Source organism: Phacochoerus africanus, chromosome 1 (assembly GCF_016906955.1).
Source record: "Phacochoerus africanus isolate WHEZ1 chromosome 1, ROS_Pafr_v1, whole genome shotgun sequence".
Classification (NCBI taxonomy): Eukaryota; Metazoa; Chordata; class Mammalia; order Artiodactyla; family Suidae; genus Phacochoerus; species Phacochoerus africanus.
Genome location: NC_062544.1, coordinates 277,534,828 through 277,553,910, shown reverse-complemented (window position 1 = coordinate 277,553,910; position 19,083 = coordinate 277,534,828). Strand labels below are relative to the sequence as shown.

Sequence of the window (19,083 nt, the reverse complement as noted above, 5' to 3'; positions counted from 1 at the left end):
TTTGGAAGTTATCCTAGGTGGGAAGAAAAAAGTTTGTGTCTAAAGATGCTCTGGAGATGCAGCATTGTTTTAAACAGGGAAAAAAGCAACCGTTTAAATTATGTTCAAAAATCATTGAATGATCAAGTTATAGAATATCTACTTGATGGGTTATTCTGCAACATTAAAATTATGTTTATGATCATTTTATCACTTGGAAACATGCTTATATTATATTGTAAGCATATATTTATAATCCACATATAATTTAGTATCTTTTTTCTTGTATTAAGGAAAAAGGCAAGACACTAAATTATGTAGATTGCGAATCTGTATATGTAATAAAAACAAACACAAAATAAAGAACATTAGTGACTACCAGTCTGTCAGACAATTGCTCTGAATGCTAAATATATATGTGTGTATGTACATTTGCATGTATAATTTGTTTATTTTTCCTAACACCCTGTAAGGTAGGTGCTATTATAATAACCACTTTATAAATAAGAAAACTGAAGCACAGAGAAGTTATATAGTTGTGTCAAGGTCAATGAAAGGACTGGGATTCAAGACTGGGTAGACCAGGCCACTATCTGAAAAAGTAATGGGAGATAACGTACCAAATATTGACAACAGCTGCTTATAGGTGGTAGAAAAAAGGGCAATAACATTCCAGAAAAATAGATTCTGCCTTTTAACAAGTTTTTTGTAAGGATGAGAAAACTGCACTCAAATGTTCCCGTTGTGGCTCAGCGGTAACAAACTCCACTAGTATCCATGAGGACTCAGCTGGATTCCTGGCCCTGCACAGTGCGTCAGGATCCACCACTACCGTGGGCTGTGCTGTAGGTTGCAGACTCGGCTTTGCTGTGGCTGTGGTGTAGGCCAGCAGCTACAGCTCCCATTCAACCCCTAGCCTGGGAACTTCCATATGCTGCAGGTGAGCACCCCCCCCCCCCGAAAAAAAGGCAAGAAAAAAGAAAACTGCTCTCAAAAAGTAAATTAATGACTTCATCTGTTTTCCTGTAATAGATCTGAGTAGAAAAACACTTTTTAATTGACTATAGCACTCCATTACTGCAACTAGGGAATTCCAATCCTATAGAAGAGAAAATTAGAGTAAGTTCTATTTAGGGGGAAATGGGGTGTAAAGAGGTTGTTTTTATAAATGCAGAGAGGAGTCGCCCCCTCCCCCGCCCCCGCCCTCTGTGGCTCAGGGGAAACCAATCTGACTAATATCCATGAAGATGCAGGTTTGATGCCTGGCTTCGCTCAGTGAGTTAAGACTCCAGCGTTGCCCTGAACTGTGGCGTAGATTGTGGACGCTGCTGAGATCTGACAGATGTGGCGTGGCTGTGGCTAGACCAGCGGCTACAGCTCCCATCAGACCCCTAGCCTGGGAACCTCCATAACCTCCAATATGCAGGGGGTGCGGCCCTAAAAATACCAAATAATAATAATAATATAAATGCAGAGAAACTAACCAGAGCTAGTTTGGGGTTCTCAGTTTCAATGTCACACTTGCTCAAACCCCAGTTCTATTTTTAGGTCTGATTCTCAGATAATCACTCTGCTCTACCCAGAAGGAAGTATTTAAACAGCAGACCCTCACATGCCTGCACAAACCAAGAGGTCAATGCTGTACTCAAGTGAGATGGGGCGAAGGTGGGACAGAGGTACTGGTCACAAAATGTCCCCTGCTAGAGCTGTAAGGCCCAGGTTTCCGGGGTGGGGGTGGGGGTATACACAGTGCTTGGATCTACGCTCGATATACCCTTTGGGTAAGAAAGGGTAAACACGCTAATGATGCTAGCGACGAAGGTGACATGGAATAAATGTCACCGTGCTTATCCCAATGGAAATTTAAAACTAGTGGCAATACATCCATCCTACAGTAAAGGCCAGTTAGTAACGTAAACACTTCATTTCCAGGGGCTGACCCAAACCCACTAGCCCCACCCCCAGCCCTGTAGGTTCCGCCCTGACCACCCGCTTCCAAGGACTACAGCTCCCAGCCTGAGGAAGATTCCTGCGCATGCGATTTGACGACCTACGCCTACATTTCCCAGCAGGCCGAGCGACTACGCTGACGCACGCATGCGCTCTCGTTCTCTCTCGCCAAGTAGGGTTTGACCTACAGCCTCCCAGGAGAAGATGGCCTCCCAAGCAGTGTCCGGGCTTTCCCGGCAGGTGAGAGAGAATGGCGGTGTTGAAAGCCAGCGGAAGGAACCCTCCTGGGGTGACCCATACCAGGCCTCTAAGCGCTACGGTTTGAGGCCACAGTTGGGGGAACGTGGCTGCCGTTCAAGGTCGTGGGGCCAGGAGAGCGGGGGCGACAGCAGGCAGCCGGACGGCCCGGCGTCCCCCCGGGATGCGCGCAGGGCGGTGGGCGCGGGGCTGCGCGTGTCTGCCTTTGGTGTCCTCAGAGCACACCCCTAGAAAGTAGCTGCTTTGAGGGGCACAGGAGAAGGGGGCTCCATCTTTGTCGTAGGGGTCACCAGTAATGCTAAGGAATATTTGTGAAACACATTCCACCTTTTTATAAAGAAAATGAGACTGAAAAGTTTAAATGACTCGTCCTTGGCTGCTGAGCGAATAAGGGGTAGAGCTGAGATTCGAACCCACAGAAGATAAAGTTTGAAAGAAAATTCGTGCTCTTCATACTGCATGATTCCTTACGTATAGCTTCCGTAAGGTTTCCTAAGTGTTACGGTCTGTTAATCCTCACAACCTTTCGAGTACATTCCAGAGCCGGGATTACTTGAAGGTGACCTGTGCCCTTGCAGGTGCTTTTTAAATTACGAATTCCAACTCTTGATAGACAAGGTGATACTGTCTCAACAATCTCAAGGTATAGTATCTGCAAGATACTGGGATCTGTTCTCACAACAGACTGCTGGGTAACCCAAAGAATTCATCTTTATTTTCAGATAGCATTTCGAGTCTAAGAAGGTACATCTCTTGCAAATCATTCCTGGAATCCTCCCACTTTTTATTAAAACCACGCCCAAGGGTGGTAATATAAATGCCAAAAATCGCATTAAATTTTTTGGAACAACGTGTTTCATTAAATTTGGTTTCTTCTCTCTCATACTGGTGTGCTAGCCTCAGCCTGTTTTAGTAAACTAGGAAGTGAGTGGGCCTGCAGTTTCCCAAGCTGCTGGGATGATTCTCAGTGGGGAAATTTACTCCTAGGCAATAAAGAACAGCCCACCCTTGTGTAATATGTGATGATACAAAGAAACACAAGAAACGAAGAAACGAATCATTTAGGAGTTGCTGTTGTGCAGCAGAAACGAATCTGGCTAGTATCCATGAGGATGCAGGCTGCATCCCTGGCCTCACTCAGTGGGTCGGGGACCTGACGTTGCCGTGAGCTGTGGTGTAGGTGGCAGACCCAGCTCAGATCTGGTGTGGCTGTGGTGTAGGCCAGCAGCTATAGCTCCAGTTTGACCCCTAGCCTGGGAACTTTCATATGCTGCAGGTGCAGCCCTAAAAAGAAAGAAACGAATCATTTAAATGTCATACTTACTGTTTTTTACTATTGGTTTAAGTGCAAAAATCCTTGAAGTAATCTCATTTGATCTCCTTTCTCTTTTCGTTGCTAAGGTGCGATGCTTCAGTACATCTGTGGTCAGGCCATTTGCCAAGCTTGTGAGGGTATGTCACCTTATTTTGTGATTATAAAGCAGATGAATGTGAGTCACGTAGGGCATGGATTTTGTATCATTCTGACCTGAACCTTTCTGCATGATTTGCGGTTCCCAAAACATGATGTGTTAGGGAACAAAACACATGTGTTGTGGTTCCCAAAACATGAGGGGCTAGGGAACAATGTAATGTTGAAGGCCTACTGTGCGACAGGCCCACGCATAACTTTTAAATATGGGAATTTCTTAAAACCCCATAACAGTGGTGGGAAGTAGCTAGTTTTCCCATCTTTGCCAAAGAAGAAACAGAGTGGGAAGACTTTCCCAAAGTTATTCAGCTTAGTCTTAGAGCTGGACCGAAACGAAATCTCTCTCAAAGCCTAAGCTTTTCCACTATAATCGTACTACAGTACCACTCAGCATATGTAGTCATACTTGATGGTAGTGTGGTTTTAAATTCAGGAGTTTCCTGTTGGAGCGCAGCAGAAACGAATTTGACTAGTATCCATGAGGATGCGGGTGTGATCCCTGGCCTCACTCAGTGGGTCGGGGATCCAGTGTTGCTGTGAGCGATGGTGTAGGTCACAGATGTGGCTTGGATCCCACGTTGCTGTGACTGGCATAGGCCAGCAGCTATAGCTCCAATTTGACCCCTAGCGTGGGAACCACTGTATGCTGCAAGTGCAGCCTAAAAAACCAAAAATACAAAAAATAAAAAGCCTACAATTCACTAAAAATTAATTTTAGCATTAGGCACGGAGTAAATTGCTCTTGGGCTCCATTAAACTGAACATGGATGGGGAAGCTCTGTGAGGGAATTGATAGTCTTGCTAGGAAATGTATAAAGGTGTGCTTGTATGTTTCATAAACACCGTTTTCCTGGTTCTCACATATTCAGAACTGCCTTTTATCAGTGTTTAAAACCTTCCCAAATTGGAACTGAATCATTATTGCATTCCAAGGAATTCTAAGCTCATCTCAAAATTAATATAATGAAATTATAGGTAGAGTGGGAAGGGCCTTGACATGCCATGTTTCCTAAGCCCCTGGTTTTAAGATGAGGATTTGGAAGCTCACAGATTGAGTAGCCCAGCCAAAAAACATCCCTGATTTGTTTGAGAATTGTCATGCAAGGTACCTCTTTGATGACATATTTAAACTGTTTTGTGGTATAAAAGTGTATTTTTTAAATTGTAAGTATTTCATTCTGCTATCGACAGTATAATATAGTCTTAACTGATTTTTCTTTTCTTTTCCTCCCCCACTCCACCCTGTTTTGTAAAGCCACCTGTTCAGATATACGGTATCGAAGGTCGCTATGCCACTGCTCTTTATTCTGCTGCATCTAAACAGAATAAACTGGAACAAGTGGAAAAAGAATTGTTGAGAGTAGCAGTAAGTAGCTTTCCTGTTCCTCACTTATTAAGTTCTCATTGTCTATTTTTTCCTTAGGTATTTGACTCTGTATCCCTAATGAGGTGTGTTCTAAGAGAGAAAGAGTTGCAAATAAAGAAAAACACTTATTTTCAGCAATCATGTTGGTAGTAATAGTACTGGATACTGTTGCTTTGAACCTATTGTATAATAGATACAGACAAATACATATAAGGATGTTAATGTTAGGAACCACGATTTCGAGCTAAGAGAAGAAATAGAAATAGAAAATCCAAATTTAAGGTGGTAATATAAGAACCATTGCCATTTCAAAAGAGAATTGAAAAGTCACCCTGAAAAACTATGCTCGTATTCCAGGTATTTCCAAAGTAGTCTAGAGGATATCACGATATTGTTTTACTGGGAATTTATTTTCCTTATGAAGCTTTTACCTCCGTTTCATGTGTTACTTTGTTCCCAAACTGCGAGGGGAGGAGCGGATGTGTTGGGCAGCAAAACTGGTACAGGTGCATGAGCTTCACGATGACTAGAGAGAACCGACAGAGAACGGCCGTGAGGCTACAGGGGAAATGAAGAGAGGAGCAAATGAACTAAATTTCTAAAAGCCTGGGTGTGGCTAAGGAGATTCTTCACTGCAGTTTCCCCAAAGGTTTTGTTTTGTTTTTTGCTTTTTTTTAGAGCCACACGCACCGCATATGGAGGTTCCCAGGCTCAGGGTTGAATCAGAGGTGCAGCTGTTGGCCTCCTCCACAGCCAGAGCAACACTGGATTCTTCACCCGCTGAGCGAGGCCAGGGATTGAACCCGCAACCTCATGGTTACTCGTCGGATTTGTTTCCACCGTGCCACGACGGGAACACCCTCCCCAAGTTTTCTGGTTAACAAGGTGCTACACACGTTGTTCCTTCCCCAGCTCCTTTCACTCTCCAGATCCACCTAAAGCACTATGGTGTGCATTCGGGGAGGAGACACAGCTGGTATATACTCTCTCCAGAGGCAGTTACGCTCTTTTTTTTATTTTATGTTTTAAGAATTTCTTGTAGGTGTTCCCATTGTGGCTCAGCAGGTTAGGAACCCAACTAATATCCATGAGGATGCAGGTTCGATCCCTGGCCTTGCTCAGTGGGTTAAAGGATCTGGCGTTATGAGCTAAAGCACAGGTAGCAGACAAATCTCAGATCTGGCATTGCTGCTGCAGCTATGGTGTAGGCCAGCAGCTGTGGCTTCAATTCCACCCCTAGCCTGGGAACTTCCATATGCAGGTACAGCCCTAAAAAGAAAAAAAAAAGAGTTTCTTGTAATTTTTATCAAGTTATTTCTAAAGACTTTTTTATTAAATCATTAGAAGAGGAAGAAACCTTCCCAGGCTAATTGTGTAGTACAGTACTTACATATATATATATTGTTCATTTTTTCATTTTGAGCCTTTATTGGAACTTTTGACCTAACAGACAATAATCTTAACTCCCTTCATCCAGTTATCTCTGCAGATAACTCTCCTGATCTAAGTTGGTGCCATCAGCTGTCAGGATGCTCACAGCCAACAGCCCTGCTGTTGGGGACACTTGGGGGAGGGGTGGCAAGAGCAGACAGGATCACACACAGGCTTTTTTTTGGAGGTGACGATTACTGCCTGCTGCTTGTCACTTACCCACTTTAAACTGAACATCGGTGTTTACAAAGGAGAGGCTGACCTGGGTTGTGGACATTAGAGTGGGGTTTGATTAAAACCTCAGGTCAGTTAAGACCGGGAGACATGCAAAGGAGGCAGTTACCTTAAGACTTTTTTTGGCCATGGCGTGCAGTGGCTTGATGTGGGAGCTCCGTTCCCAGACCAGGGACTGAACCCAGGCCGCAGCGGTAAAAGCACCCACTCCTGACCACTAGACCAGCGGGGAACTCCCACCTTAAGACCCTTTATGAATGAAAATCAGCCATTTTCTGGCATTGAGAGGAAAATATGATGCTACACAGATGTCACTTACTGCCCATTGAATGATGCAACAGAAACAGATAAGAAATATGAAAAACTGGAATTGCTGTTGTGGCTCAGCAGAAACGAATCTGACTAGGAACCCTGAGGTTGCCGGTTCAACCCTTGGCCTCGCTCAGTGGGTTAAGGATCCAGCATTGCTGTGAGCTGTGGTGTAGGTGGAAGACACAGCTTGGATCCCACATTGCTGTGGCTGTGGCATAGGCCAGCGGCTACAGCTCCGATTTGACCCCTAGCCTGGGAATCTCCATATGCTGCAGGTGCGGCCCTAAAAAGCAAAAAAAAAAGAAAGAAAAAAAAACTGAAAAACTGGATGACTCCAACTCCAAACCGTTTGTAGTTTTTATAAGCCAGTAGTTAATGTTTCTTTGGGGCCATTCAAGTTGAGGTTTTAGCATTAGATAGCAGAGTGGACAAGTCGCTCGGATCAGAGACAGAAATTGTGCAGGAGCCTGGGAGCGGGTTAGAGCGAGGGAAAGGCTGATAGAGGTTTGTTACTGCGAGTTGCCCGGATGGCAGCAGTTCTTGGTTCGCTGGACCCTTGGCCTGCCAGTAAGGGCTGCAGAGTGCTGGACGCTGCCCTTGGTCGCTGACCAGACATTTGTGATGTAACATAACCAAGACAAAGTGGTCTCTCTCTGGTGGCTGCACTCCCGTTTTTTGTCCGTGTTCCCTCCCAGATTAACTGAGGCTGCTCTGGAAGCACCAGACGTCCGGCACAGCGCTGGGTTAGTTCTCCTGAGCCTGCCTCTGAGAGCGGCCAGACAGAATGCAGATCGGCCTGAGCCGGAGCAGTCCCCCTGCAAGGGAGAGGCAGGGAGGCTTCCCGAAGTCAGAGCATCTTGTTAGGTCTGCACCCAAATGTAGGCCTCGCTCGCATCCTTACTGTGTGCAAAACTAGAGGCTGGAGTTCCCATCGTGACACAGTGGAAATGAATCCGTTTAGGAACCATGAGGTTGAGAGTTCGATCCCTGGCCTCGCTCAGTGGGTTAAGGATCCAGTCTTGCCGTGAGCTGCGGTGTAGGTCGCAGACGTGGCTCGGATCCCTCGTGGCTGTGGCTGTGGTGTAGGCCGGAGGCTACAGCTCCAATTTGACCCCTAGCCTGGGAATCTCCATGTGCTGCAGGTGCAGTCCTAAAAAGACACACACACACAAAAAAAACAACTAGAGGCTGACCCGGGGCAGATACATTCAAATGTGTGGTGAATTGAATCTTGGCCACTTAGTCTTTTTTAATAATCTTTCTGGAGAAGCAGAAATGCATTTAAGAAGCTTCCTAAAAGTCGTTTTAAATACCTTCAAGAAATAGTACATGCTGGGTAAAATCAAGTGTGGTACCTTCCTCAAGGCAAAGCACGTAATTAGCTTTGAGAATGCTAATTTCATTCATGAACTAGATGATTCATCAGGAAGTTTGTGTGTGGCAGCTAGGATCACTTACACCCTAAAGAGTCTAAGAAATTATTTTTGTACTTGTAGCAAATCTTGAAGGAACCCAAAGTGGCTGCTTCTATTATGAATCCCTATGTAAAGCGTTCCGTCAAAGTCAAGAGCCTGAGCGACATGACAGCAAAGGAGAAGTTTTCTCCCCTGACGTCCAACCTGATCAGTAAGTATCAGACCTTTTTTACTGAAGTCTCAGGAAATGTTGCTGCTGACACTGGTCCATGGCCCAGGAACACCAGCATCCCCCGCCTTTTGGCAGAGAAGCATCTTGGACTTAACCCCAAGCTGCTAAGTCAGAGTCTGTGTCTTAACTAGCTCCCCAAGTGAAATGTCTTCGCAGTCACGTGTGTGTAATCAGTAGTTTCAACCTGTGGAGGAGACCAGTGGGGTTTATACCAAGAAAATGATTGGTGGCCAGTGGCTAGGCCTCTGTCCTTGAAGACAGTTGCATTCCTTGGTACCTTCGGATTGCTTTTCAAACCCCATGATCCCTCAGGAGCCAAGGAGAGTGTATAGTGACTACAGACAGTGTGTTAATTTGGGACCTTGTAGCCATTGAAATCTGAGGCATAAACCTGAAGATCAGATTGCAAGCTGTGATCAAGAAATTATTGCAGATCCGGGTAAGACACACACCCTCTCACAGATTTAAATGGTTGTTGGTACAGTCTTTTATTTTTTTACCGTTGAATATTCCTTTTAAGTAACAAGTTGCATCGTCTCCATTCACGGTCTTAAATGATGTCAAGGCTACAAATGCAGGTGTGCTTTTGAGGTGAATGTAATGCTTCACGAATAGCTTGATTTACGTGAGATCCTTCACTGTCCCAGATTTGCTTGCTGAAAACGGTCGCTTGAGCAGTACCCCTGGCGTCATTTCTGCCTTTTCTACCATGATGAGTGTCCACCGCGGAGAAGTACCTTGTTCCGTCACCACTGCATCTGTGAGTAACAGCTTGTTGCTACCGCATTTGTCTTGACATTCCAGGTGTCACATCTGGCAGGAAAAGAAAAAAGCTAAAATCAAGAAATTGGGGAAGGTGATCTATACCAGCTTCTGGGAACCTCTGCTTTGGAAGGGCCAGCACGTGTCTTCTTGGGACCTCCCCAACCAGTGGTTATTCGTAAGGACTAGAGATTGGGTCAGAATGTGTTGGGAAATACTGGTTTATATTGCATTACAGGTTTGAGTTATTTTGTAAATATCAAACTGAGTAGTTTACTGAAATGAGCTTCTAAGCTTTTGTGATGGATGGGAAAGGTTACATGGATGGGCCTTCGATCTTATTGTCCTGCTGAAGTGGATGGTAATTACAGCCACCGTTTACTGAAACCTACCACATGCTGGGTCCCTTCCTTAATACCAGAGGTCCGTGTGAAGCAGAAGTGTGATCATCCTTGTTCTACCAACGAGGAGACTGAAGCCCAGGGAAAGTAAGTTGCTTTCTCGAGGTCCCAGAAGGTGGAGCTAGGATTTGAACACAGGCATCTCTCAGAAGTCGGGGTTCCTGCAGCGGCAGTAGCTCCCCAGTTCCGTTGCTGTTGTCTTAGCTATGTATCGTCTTCCTCCTGCCGTTCAGACAGTGTGGGGAACAGCGCGTGGGGCTTAATTATCAGCAGAGCATGTGGTAGGTAGGTTTACCTGGGGTACGCAGCACCTGACCTCATCTGGATTAATATTTCTGCTGTTTAAGAGATGGTCTAACTCTCCCAGAGAGCACAGTTGCAAAGAGATATTTCAGCCCATGGTACCTGTTTGTATGTTTGTGGTTCGATACTTGGTGTCCCTAAAGCAGGTGCCTGGCTGAGAATCACAGCTCAGGTGCTTTCGGACCCCACCCTGCCTGCACTGGTTCTCCTTGACCAGAGAACTCGGACAGGGCTTCCCTGGCCAGATGATCAGCAGCTCATTCCTCAGTGATTGCAAGGACATGATTTTTTTTTAAAGGGTGCTTATTTTTGTAAAAACTTTTTAGAACCAGCTGATGCTCATGCCTTTGACGTTGAAACTCCTGGGTAAATAAGTTTCCACTGTTAAAAAAAATAACACACCTTGATTAATGATTAAGGGCCCAGACTTTAGAAATAGACTGATTTCAAATCTTGGTGCCAGTCCTCACTTGCCGGTGGGACCTTAGGTGAGTTTTTCTTAACCGCTATGAACCTCAGTTCTCCCACATGTGAAATGGGAGCAATAACTCAGCCTCCCAGAGGCGTCCAGATTAAAACAGGTGGGGGTGCAAAATGCCTGGCGTGGGGAGTTCCCATCGCTGCGCAGCGGAAATGAATCCAGCTAGTATCCATGACGTTGCGGGTTTGATCCCTGGCCTCACTCAATGGGTTAAGGATCCAGCGTTGCTGCCGCGAGCTGTGTTATAGGTCACAGACGAGGCTTAGATCCTGCATTGCTGTGGCTGTGGTGTAAGCCAGCAGCTGCAGCTTCAATTCGACCCCTAGCCTGGGAACTTCTATATGCCTCAGGTGCAGCCCTTAAAAGCAAAAAATAAAATAAAATGCCTGGGACATACTTCAAAGATCTCTTAAGCTCAGAGCCTCAGCAGATGACTAATTGGACGCTGATTGGCTTTCCCTACCACCCCCAGGAGACAGATCTTGGCAGAGCTGTGGGTGTTCTTTGCTGTCTTTGGGACTCTAGGATGGGTGGGTGGGGAGATGGGATCTGTGATGGGTATAAAGTCTCTCCTTCAACAACACGTGCCGTGCTTCTCATCCAGGAGTAGAAGGTGGAGCAAGAGGGGCGAACGCAGTCTGGGTGCTCAGGGCCCTGGCTCTGTGTGAACAGATTACATAGCTGTAGTGACTTCAGGAGCCAGCCAAGCCGAGCTTGCGGGGAAGCTCAGAGCAGAGTGGCATGCCAGAGCACGTGGTCACCTCGATCTTACAGATCATAGAACCAGCTCAAATTGCAGTTTTTCACCAAAGGAATAATAGGCTCAAGCCGCCCTCAAAGTGGCTGAGCCCTATATCCCCAGGCGCTGTAAACTTTGGGTCCCCTCAACCCATCATTTCCCAGTTGTACTGCTAGTGCCGGGGAGGGAGTGGCAGTAGCTGCACCTCCTGATCCTAGAGGGAGCTACCCAGGTGTGCTGGGAGGCAGGGCCTGCCTGCACCCCAGACACACTGACAAGTGCACCTCCAGGGCGGGTCCCGGGCCTTCACGCAGGAACTCACCAGGCCCGTCTCGCTGGTGTGTGCAGAGGGATGTGTGTGCTCTCCTTTCTGTGTAAGTTTTTGTTGTGCTTTATCCAAATTTAAAGGATGGTTTTGTTCTTTTTTAGCCTTTAGATGAAGCCACTCTTACAGAGTTAAAAACAGTCCTGAAGAGCTTCCTAAGTAAAGGCCAAATATTGAAGTTGGAAGTAAAGGTAGGTCTTTAATTATGTGAAACATTTCCTCAAGTTACGTGGCACTTACATTGGCTGTGGAAAGTGGAAATTAGATGTGATTGTGTCGTGATTTGCCTGGAGTAGAACCTTCATATTTATTTTCAACATAATTGATAACTGAGTCCATTCATAATTTAACGTCTGTCTTTTTCTAAATGTAATTAGAAACATCTCACACGTAGACTTTATGTAACACGTAGACTTTGCAGAGCACTTTTTCATCTTTCTCTTTGATTAATGAAACATCGGTGTGTTGTTACATTTCTAACCTATTTCCTTTCCTAGGTTGATCCATCAATCATGGGCGGAATGATTGTCCGAATTGGAGAGAAATATGTTGATATGTCAGCAAAAACCAAGATTCAGAAGCTGAGCAGAGCCATGCGGGAGATTTTTTAAAAAGTGTTGATTTTCTGTCCATGAAAATTCTTAAACTTGGAGCAACAATAAAATGCTTCCTGAACAGAACATACTGTGTGTGCTCTTTTGAAATAGAAAGGGAGGAGTTCCCGTCGTGGCGCAGTGGTTAACGAATCCGACTAGGAACCATGAGGTTGCGGGTTCGGTCCCTGCCCTTGCTCAGTGGGTTAATGATCCAGCGTTGCCGTGAGCTGTGGTGTAAGTTGCAGACGCGGCTCGGATCCCACGTTGCTGTTGCTGTGGCTCTGGCGTAGGCTGGTGGCTACAGCTCCGATTAGATCCCTAGCCTGGGAACCTCCATATGCCGCTGAAGCGGCCCAAGAAATAGCAAATAGACAAAAAAAAAAAAAATAGAAAGGGAGCCTTATTTGTGTGGCTTTCTTTCAGGATCCCCTTACTTTAGAGGTTGAAAGCCCCTTTGGAATTTAGTTTGTGTAGCTTATTCTCAGGAATTTATGGAAATTTGTATCCCGTAGGAAAAATAGCTAATATTTATTCCAGGCACTATTAATACTTAATGGGTCTTACCTCATCTCCTTGGTCTCAAAGGCCAGAGCCTGGGGAAGGGCTAAGCCTGCAGGTGGAGGTAAGATAAAGCCAACTGGCTGCCGTCCGGAGTTTCAGCTGGTGGCGTCCCTCCCTAATCTCTGAAAGTGGTCCTGCGAGCCCATGCTGGGCAGACAGCTGCTCCTGCTCTGCTTCTTCATGCTTCTGACAGTTTCTGCCGCATGTGGGCCAGCCCCCACTATCGTGCCCTTAAGATCCCATGTCAGCCAGATGCTAGGCTGCTCTTTTTTTGGGGGGGGGGGCGCACCTGCAGCACATGGAAGTTCCCAAAGGAGGGGTCAAATTGGTGCTATAGCTGCCATCCTACATCACAGCTACAGCAATGCCAGATCTGAGCTGCATCTCTGATCTACACCACAATTTGTGGCAACCCTGGATCCTTAACCCACTGAGCAGGACGAGGGGCCAAACCTGCGTCCTCATGGATACTAGTCAGGTTCGTTTCCACTGAGCCAGAACGGGAACTCCGACAGGCTGTTTAAGTCCTTAAAACAGCCAGTCTCTGTTCATCTGATTATTCTAACAGTACTCTGTCCTGTGCACTTTTGACTTGTGAAGCCAAAATGGTTTGTCCTGCAGTCCCATCCTCCATGTTATCCTAAGTATCAAGGCAGTAATATTTCTAGAGGCTTCCAGAGCACAGAATCAGCCAAAAAGATGTCTCTATTCTAGAATTTCAAAAAATCTAAAAGGAAGCAGGTACTCTGCTAACAAGCATTTATTCCCTCAACCCCACCGGGGGCAGAGGTCCCCATCAGAGCTGTGCCCTTAGAGAAGGCAACAGAATAGCTGGTTTCTTGGCGAGCTGGCTGTCACAACCCCTGAGAGTGTCCTCAGAACCAAGGAAAGGCCAGGAATTTCAGCCCAGAATAAAATGAGGATTCCCTCCCCTGCTAGGGAGAAAACTCAGGGGAAGATCACTAATTGTTGAAAGTCACTGCTCTTGGGCTGAACTGCCCACTGGTCCTGCCAATTCAGGCCTTTCCAGCCAGGCTGGGGGCAACAGATGTACACAGAGGCCTCTGCTTCCACTGGCTGCAAGCCAAACACAGGAGAGATACCTTTTTGCTTCTCTGATAATTAGTCACCCTGAGGAGAGATCTGTGTGTGAAGATACAGCTCAGACTTAACCTGGTGCACATGCAGCCGCCGCACTTGAGGTTATAAAATACCCCAAGGAGGTCCCGTCATGGCGCAGCAGAAACGAATCTGACATCCATCAGATGGATGTTGTGAGGACACAGGTTCCATCCCTGGCCTCACTCAGTGGGTTAAGGATCTGGCGTGGCAGTGAGCTGTGGTGTAGGTCACAGACGCAGCTCGGATCTGGCAGTGCTGCGGCTGTGGTGCAGGCCGGCAGCTTTAGCTCCGATTCAACCCCTAGCCTGGGAACCTCCTTATGCCATGGGTGAGACCCTGAAAAGCAAAAAAAAAAAAAAAAGTACACCCTGGCAGGACTAGAACCTCAGCAGCCACAGTGAGTTACTGCTCTTGGAAAGTAACCCTTTCCCAGGCTGTGGAGTGCCCTCATCAGGAGTAATAATCACTCTACAAGATTCATTCAACAGTACATTTCAGGAATTCCTGTTGTGGCTCAGCAGACTAAGAACCTGACATAGTGTCCACGAGGACATGAGTTCGATTCCTGGCCTTCCTCGGTGGGTTAAGGATCCGGTGCTGTCACAAGCTGCAGCGTAGGGTTGCAGTTGCAGCTCAAATCCAGTGTTGCTGTGGCTGTGGTGTAAGCCAGCAGCTGCAGCTCCAATTCCAGCCTTAGGTTGAGAACTTCAGTATGCCGCAGGTACAGCCATAAAAAGAAGGGAAAAAAAATTGAACATTTAGAGGAGAGCTAACACCTATCCTTGTGAAAACTTAAGTTTTCCAAAGGAGACAGTTGCGGAGGTGGGGGGATGCAATGAGGGTTTGGGATGGGTTGTGATGACCACTGTACAACTATAAATGTAATAAATTCATTGAGTAATATAAAAAAATAAATAAAATTTTTTTTTAAAAGAAGAAAAAAAAAAAGTACTATAAAGACCACGTGCATTGAGTATGGAGCCAGGCATGGAGGTTAAGACACATCCTGGAGAGCCATCCAGAGGGTGAGTGTGCAAACCTGCTTCCAACCTATGAAGCCTCCCACACCAAGGCTCGGTTTCTTCCCCTGTAAATGGAAGAAGCTGTGATGCCCGCTTCCAGAGTAGCGGTGAGAGTGAAGCAAGATGATGTGACAGCTTAGTCCCCAGCCTCACAAATGTAGAGATGTCAGTAAAGGGTGTTGGTTCGCTGGTTAGCCTCTGACGTCTCTGGGCCGTCTGACCCCAGGGATTGACCCGTTAAGCATCGTGCCCAACAGCAGTGGTCACTAACTGTCCACCCAGCACTACCTGCCAAAACCCCCTGTCTTCCTGGGCTCACTCCGAGCAGATGGTCCCTGCCAGATCATTCAGATGCCTCGCTCCGTCAGTTCTCCAGGAAAGTCTCCCCAGGAAAATGCTCTCAATCCTGGTGTAACACCCCTAATTGAGGGATGCATTGCAGCTCCCAAGGCCGTTTCGTGGCTATCTTACAGCCTTACGATCCAGGTATAGCAGGCATTAGCCCACTTGACAAGTGAGGAAAGGAGTTCCCAGTGTGGCCCAGCAGTTAAAAACCCAAGTAGGATCCATGAGGATGCAGGTTCGATCTCTGACCTCGCTCAGTGGGTTGAGGATCCGGCGTTGCCATGAGCTGTGGTGTAGGTCACAGATGCAGCTCGGATCCTGTGTTGCTGTGGCTGTGGTGTAGCCCAGAGGCTGTAGCTCTGATTTGACGCCTAGCCTGGGAACTTCCAGGAAAAAGAAGAAAAGAACTTTCTTTTCTTCCAAAATGGAAAAAAAAAAAAAATGAGGAAAGCGGTTGAGGGGTCCTAGAGATTTGCTCAGGGCCATGTGCTTGGCCAGCCCAGGGCGTTCAATGTTCCTCCCCCCACCCCCACCCCGTTTTGTGCTCATTCCAAATTGTCACTGGCCATGGCCCTGGCATACAACCTGCCATCGCTGGCACCAACAGGCAAAGCTGACCTTAGGTGAGCCTTTCCGCTTAGTCCCTAAGATGCTCTTGGTTCACCCCTTAACCCAGGCCAGCAGCTCCCTCAATTGTCCTGCATTAGACAAAACAGGATCATCCAGACAACAACCATCTCAGGTGCCCATTCCTTGGCCACCCTCCAAGTGTTCAGACAGCAAAGTGATTCCTCCCAGAACCACTCTGGTGAGCAGAGGCCGGACGACGGCAGCCAGAAAGTCCTGCAGGGCAATGAGGGACGCCGGGCCCCACCCTGCCTCCTGGAGCTGGGACCAGTGTGCCCTCCATCTGCCATGATGTTGCCCTCCTGGCTGCCACGTTGCTGAAACTCTGGCCCCCTCCTGGCAAACCAGCTCCACGATCACCTAACATGGCCGCAGAGACACAACTTGGGGCTTCTCAGTACTTTCCCAGGAGCCGGAAGTGCTCAGACTGGTGTGTGGCCCCCAATATCCAGCCACCTGACTTCTAGCAGGGCATATGGCCACCCAGCCAGGGACTACAACGAGCCTCCCTTGCGGTACCTGATCCTGGAGCAAAGTTCCAGCAGATGAGAGAGGAGAGGAAATGAGGTGCGTGCCTTTCTGGCTGGCTCTCCCTTTCCCTCTGGCTCCATGTGGATGAGATGTTGGAGCTGGAGCAGCCACACTCCAGTGCAAAAGCCAAGGGATTTCAGGGCCCTGTCAGGCCCAACTGTGGACCTCTGGGCTGTTAATTTGAGGGAGAAGAAACCTCTCCTTGAAACCACAGGATGATGAGTAAGTCTCAGCAGCTGACCCTGTAACCTAATCAACATCCCCGGTTCCCCAAGACTTAACCTGCCTTCTTTCCCGCTGGGCTTCTGATGAGCTCATGATGCCCACGCTGCAACCCCTTGTCAAGCCATAAGCTTCTGAGACACATGACAGCTCATACATAAAACATCTGCCCAAATCCTTCAGAGTCAAACTTGACAGGAGTTTCTGTTGCGGCTCCACAGGTTAAGAACCCAACGAGTATCCATGAGGACCCAGGTTCAATCCCTGGCTTTGTTCAGTGGGTTAAGGATCTGGCATTGCTATGAGCTGTGGTGTAGGTTGAAGACAGGGCTCAGATCCTGCGTTGCTGTGGCTGTGCTGTAGGCCGGCAGCTGCAGCTCCCATTCAACCTTTAGCCTGGGAACTTCCATATGCTACAGGTGCGGCCCTAAAAAGAAAAAAAGAAGAAAAAAAAAAAAACAAAACCTCTGCAAGTTTCCTATAGATTAAGCACAGAGAAATGAGGGGGAATAATGAACTGCTTGAAATTCTGCAATTAACCCAGAGATCCGTGTACAATATTGTTACCAGCACTTTTTTTTTCTACCAGGGTGAAAATTTTAAAGCTTCAACATGGAAACATCCAGGATTATTTTTAAAGGAGTTCCCACTATGGTGCAGTGAATTAAGCATCCGACTGCAGTGGCTTGGGTCCCTGTGGAGGAGTGGGCTGGATCCTGGCCCAGCACAGTGGGTTTAAGGATCTGGCTTTGCTACAGCTGCTGAGTAGGTCACAGCTGCAGCTCCGATTAGATCCCTGGCCTGGGAACTCCAATATGCCACAGGTGTGGCCGTAAAATTTTTTTTAAAGGATTGTTTTTAAAAATGAGAGTACCCTAGAATACATTCAGACAAAAAGATACTATGCAATTCTTAAGTTGTAGAAAATAGATAATAGATGATAGATAGCTATATAAATATATAGATATGGATTTGATTTTAAAAAGCAGTCATAAGTGAGAGGATGTATATAAATTATGTAATTGAACAGTGCCTTGCATATGAGAAGCATTCAATGGATATTAGATATTAAATAGTACAAAAACATCTAAAACACACATGCACACACACACACACACACACACACACACAGAGAAAAATAACAGAGATGAGGAGTTACCATTGCCGCTCAGCAGATCCGTGAGGATGTGAGTTCGATCCCTGGCCTTGCTCAGTGGGCTAGGGATCCGGCATTGCCAAAATCGGTAGTGTAGATCAAAGATGTGGCTTGGATCCAGTGTTGCTGTGGCTGTGGTGTAGACCTCAGCTCCAGCTCCAATTAGACCCCTAGCCCAGGAATTTCCACATGCCACAGGTGTGACCCTAAAAAAGAAAAAACAACAACAACAACAACAAAAAATAACAGGAATGATGCGCGCCAAAATGTTAACAAATATTTTTGTGTGGAAGAGTATCTCCATTAAGTGATTTTATCTCCTTTACATTTTTCTGCACTTGCTGAATTCTCTGCATTAACAAATATTACTTCTGTAATTAGAAGAAAAGCAGAAGAGGGAGTTCCTGTCATGGCTCAGTGGTTAACAAACCCGACTAACATCCATGAGGACATGGGTTCAATCCCTAGCCTCGCTCAGTGGGTTAAGGATCCGGTGCTGCCATGAGCTGTGGTGTGCCTCAGATCCTGTGTTGCTGTGACTGTGGTGTAGGCTGGGGAGCTACAGCTCTGATTGGACCCCTAGCCTGGGAACTTCCATATGCCATGGGTTCGGCCCCCAAAAAAGGACAAAAAAAAAAAAGGGGCAGAAGAAAACAGGACATATTCTTGAATAAAATATTGCCTTGATGATGCTGGCTACTAAATGTGTTTAAATAGGTTTTATTCAACATGTTTTATCCCAGCAATTCCTTCTATTTACTGAGCTGTGCCAGGAGGACCTTGTTAATCTCAGAGAAAACTAGGTGTAATTTGAAGGAAATAGGTGGAGTTTGTAGAAAGTAATTTATTTTCTTTGGATTTTTTGTTTTGTTTTGTTTTGCTTCGTTTTTGGGAGCCACACCTGTGGCATATGGATGTTCCCAGGCTAGGAGGCTCAAATCAGAGCTGCATCTGCCAGCTTCTGCCACAGCCACAGCAATGCCAGATCCAAGCCACGCCTGCGACATGCACCACAGCTCATGGCAACATCAGATCCTTAGTCCCTTAGTGAGGCCAGGGATCAAACCCACATCCTCATGGATACTAGTCCAGTTCATTATCACGGAGCCACAACGGGAACTCCTATTTTCTTTATTTTTAATGACTTTGTGTGTGTGTGTGTCTTTTTAGGGCCACACCCAAGGCACATGGAGCTTTCCAGGCTAGGGGTCGAATTGGAGCTGCAGCTGCTGGCCTACACCA

At 46.6% G+C, this 19,083-nt stretch overlaps 1 protein-coding gene across 1 annotated transcript; it reads left to right on the top strand.

Annotated features, from left to right (window-relative positions):
* Positions 1 to 2,067: 2,067 nt before the first annotated feature.
* Positions 2,068 to 12,339, top strand: ATP5PO (ATP synthase peripheral stalk subunit OSCP). Its single transcript, XM_047795847.1, has 7 exons — positions 2,068 to 2,169; positions 3,589 to 3,639; positions 4,914 to 5,024; positions 8,498 to 8,627; positions 9,296 to 9,408; positions 11,764 to 11,850; positions 12,157 to 12,339. The coding sequence occupies exons 1-7, from the start codon at positions 2,134 to 2,136 to the stop codon at positions 12,268 to 12,270; spliced, it is 642 nt and encodes a 213-aa protein (XP_047651803.1). The 5' UTR covers positions 2,068 to 2,133; the 3' UTR covers positions 12,271 to 12,339.
* The last annotated feature ends 6,744 nt before the right edge of the window (positions 12,340 to 19,083 follow it).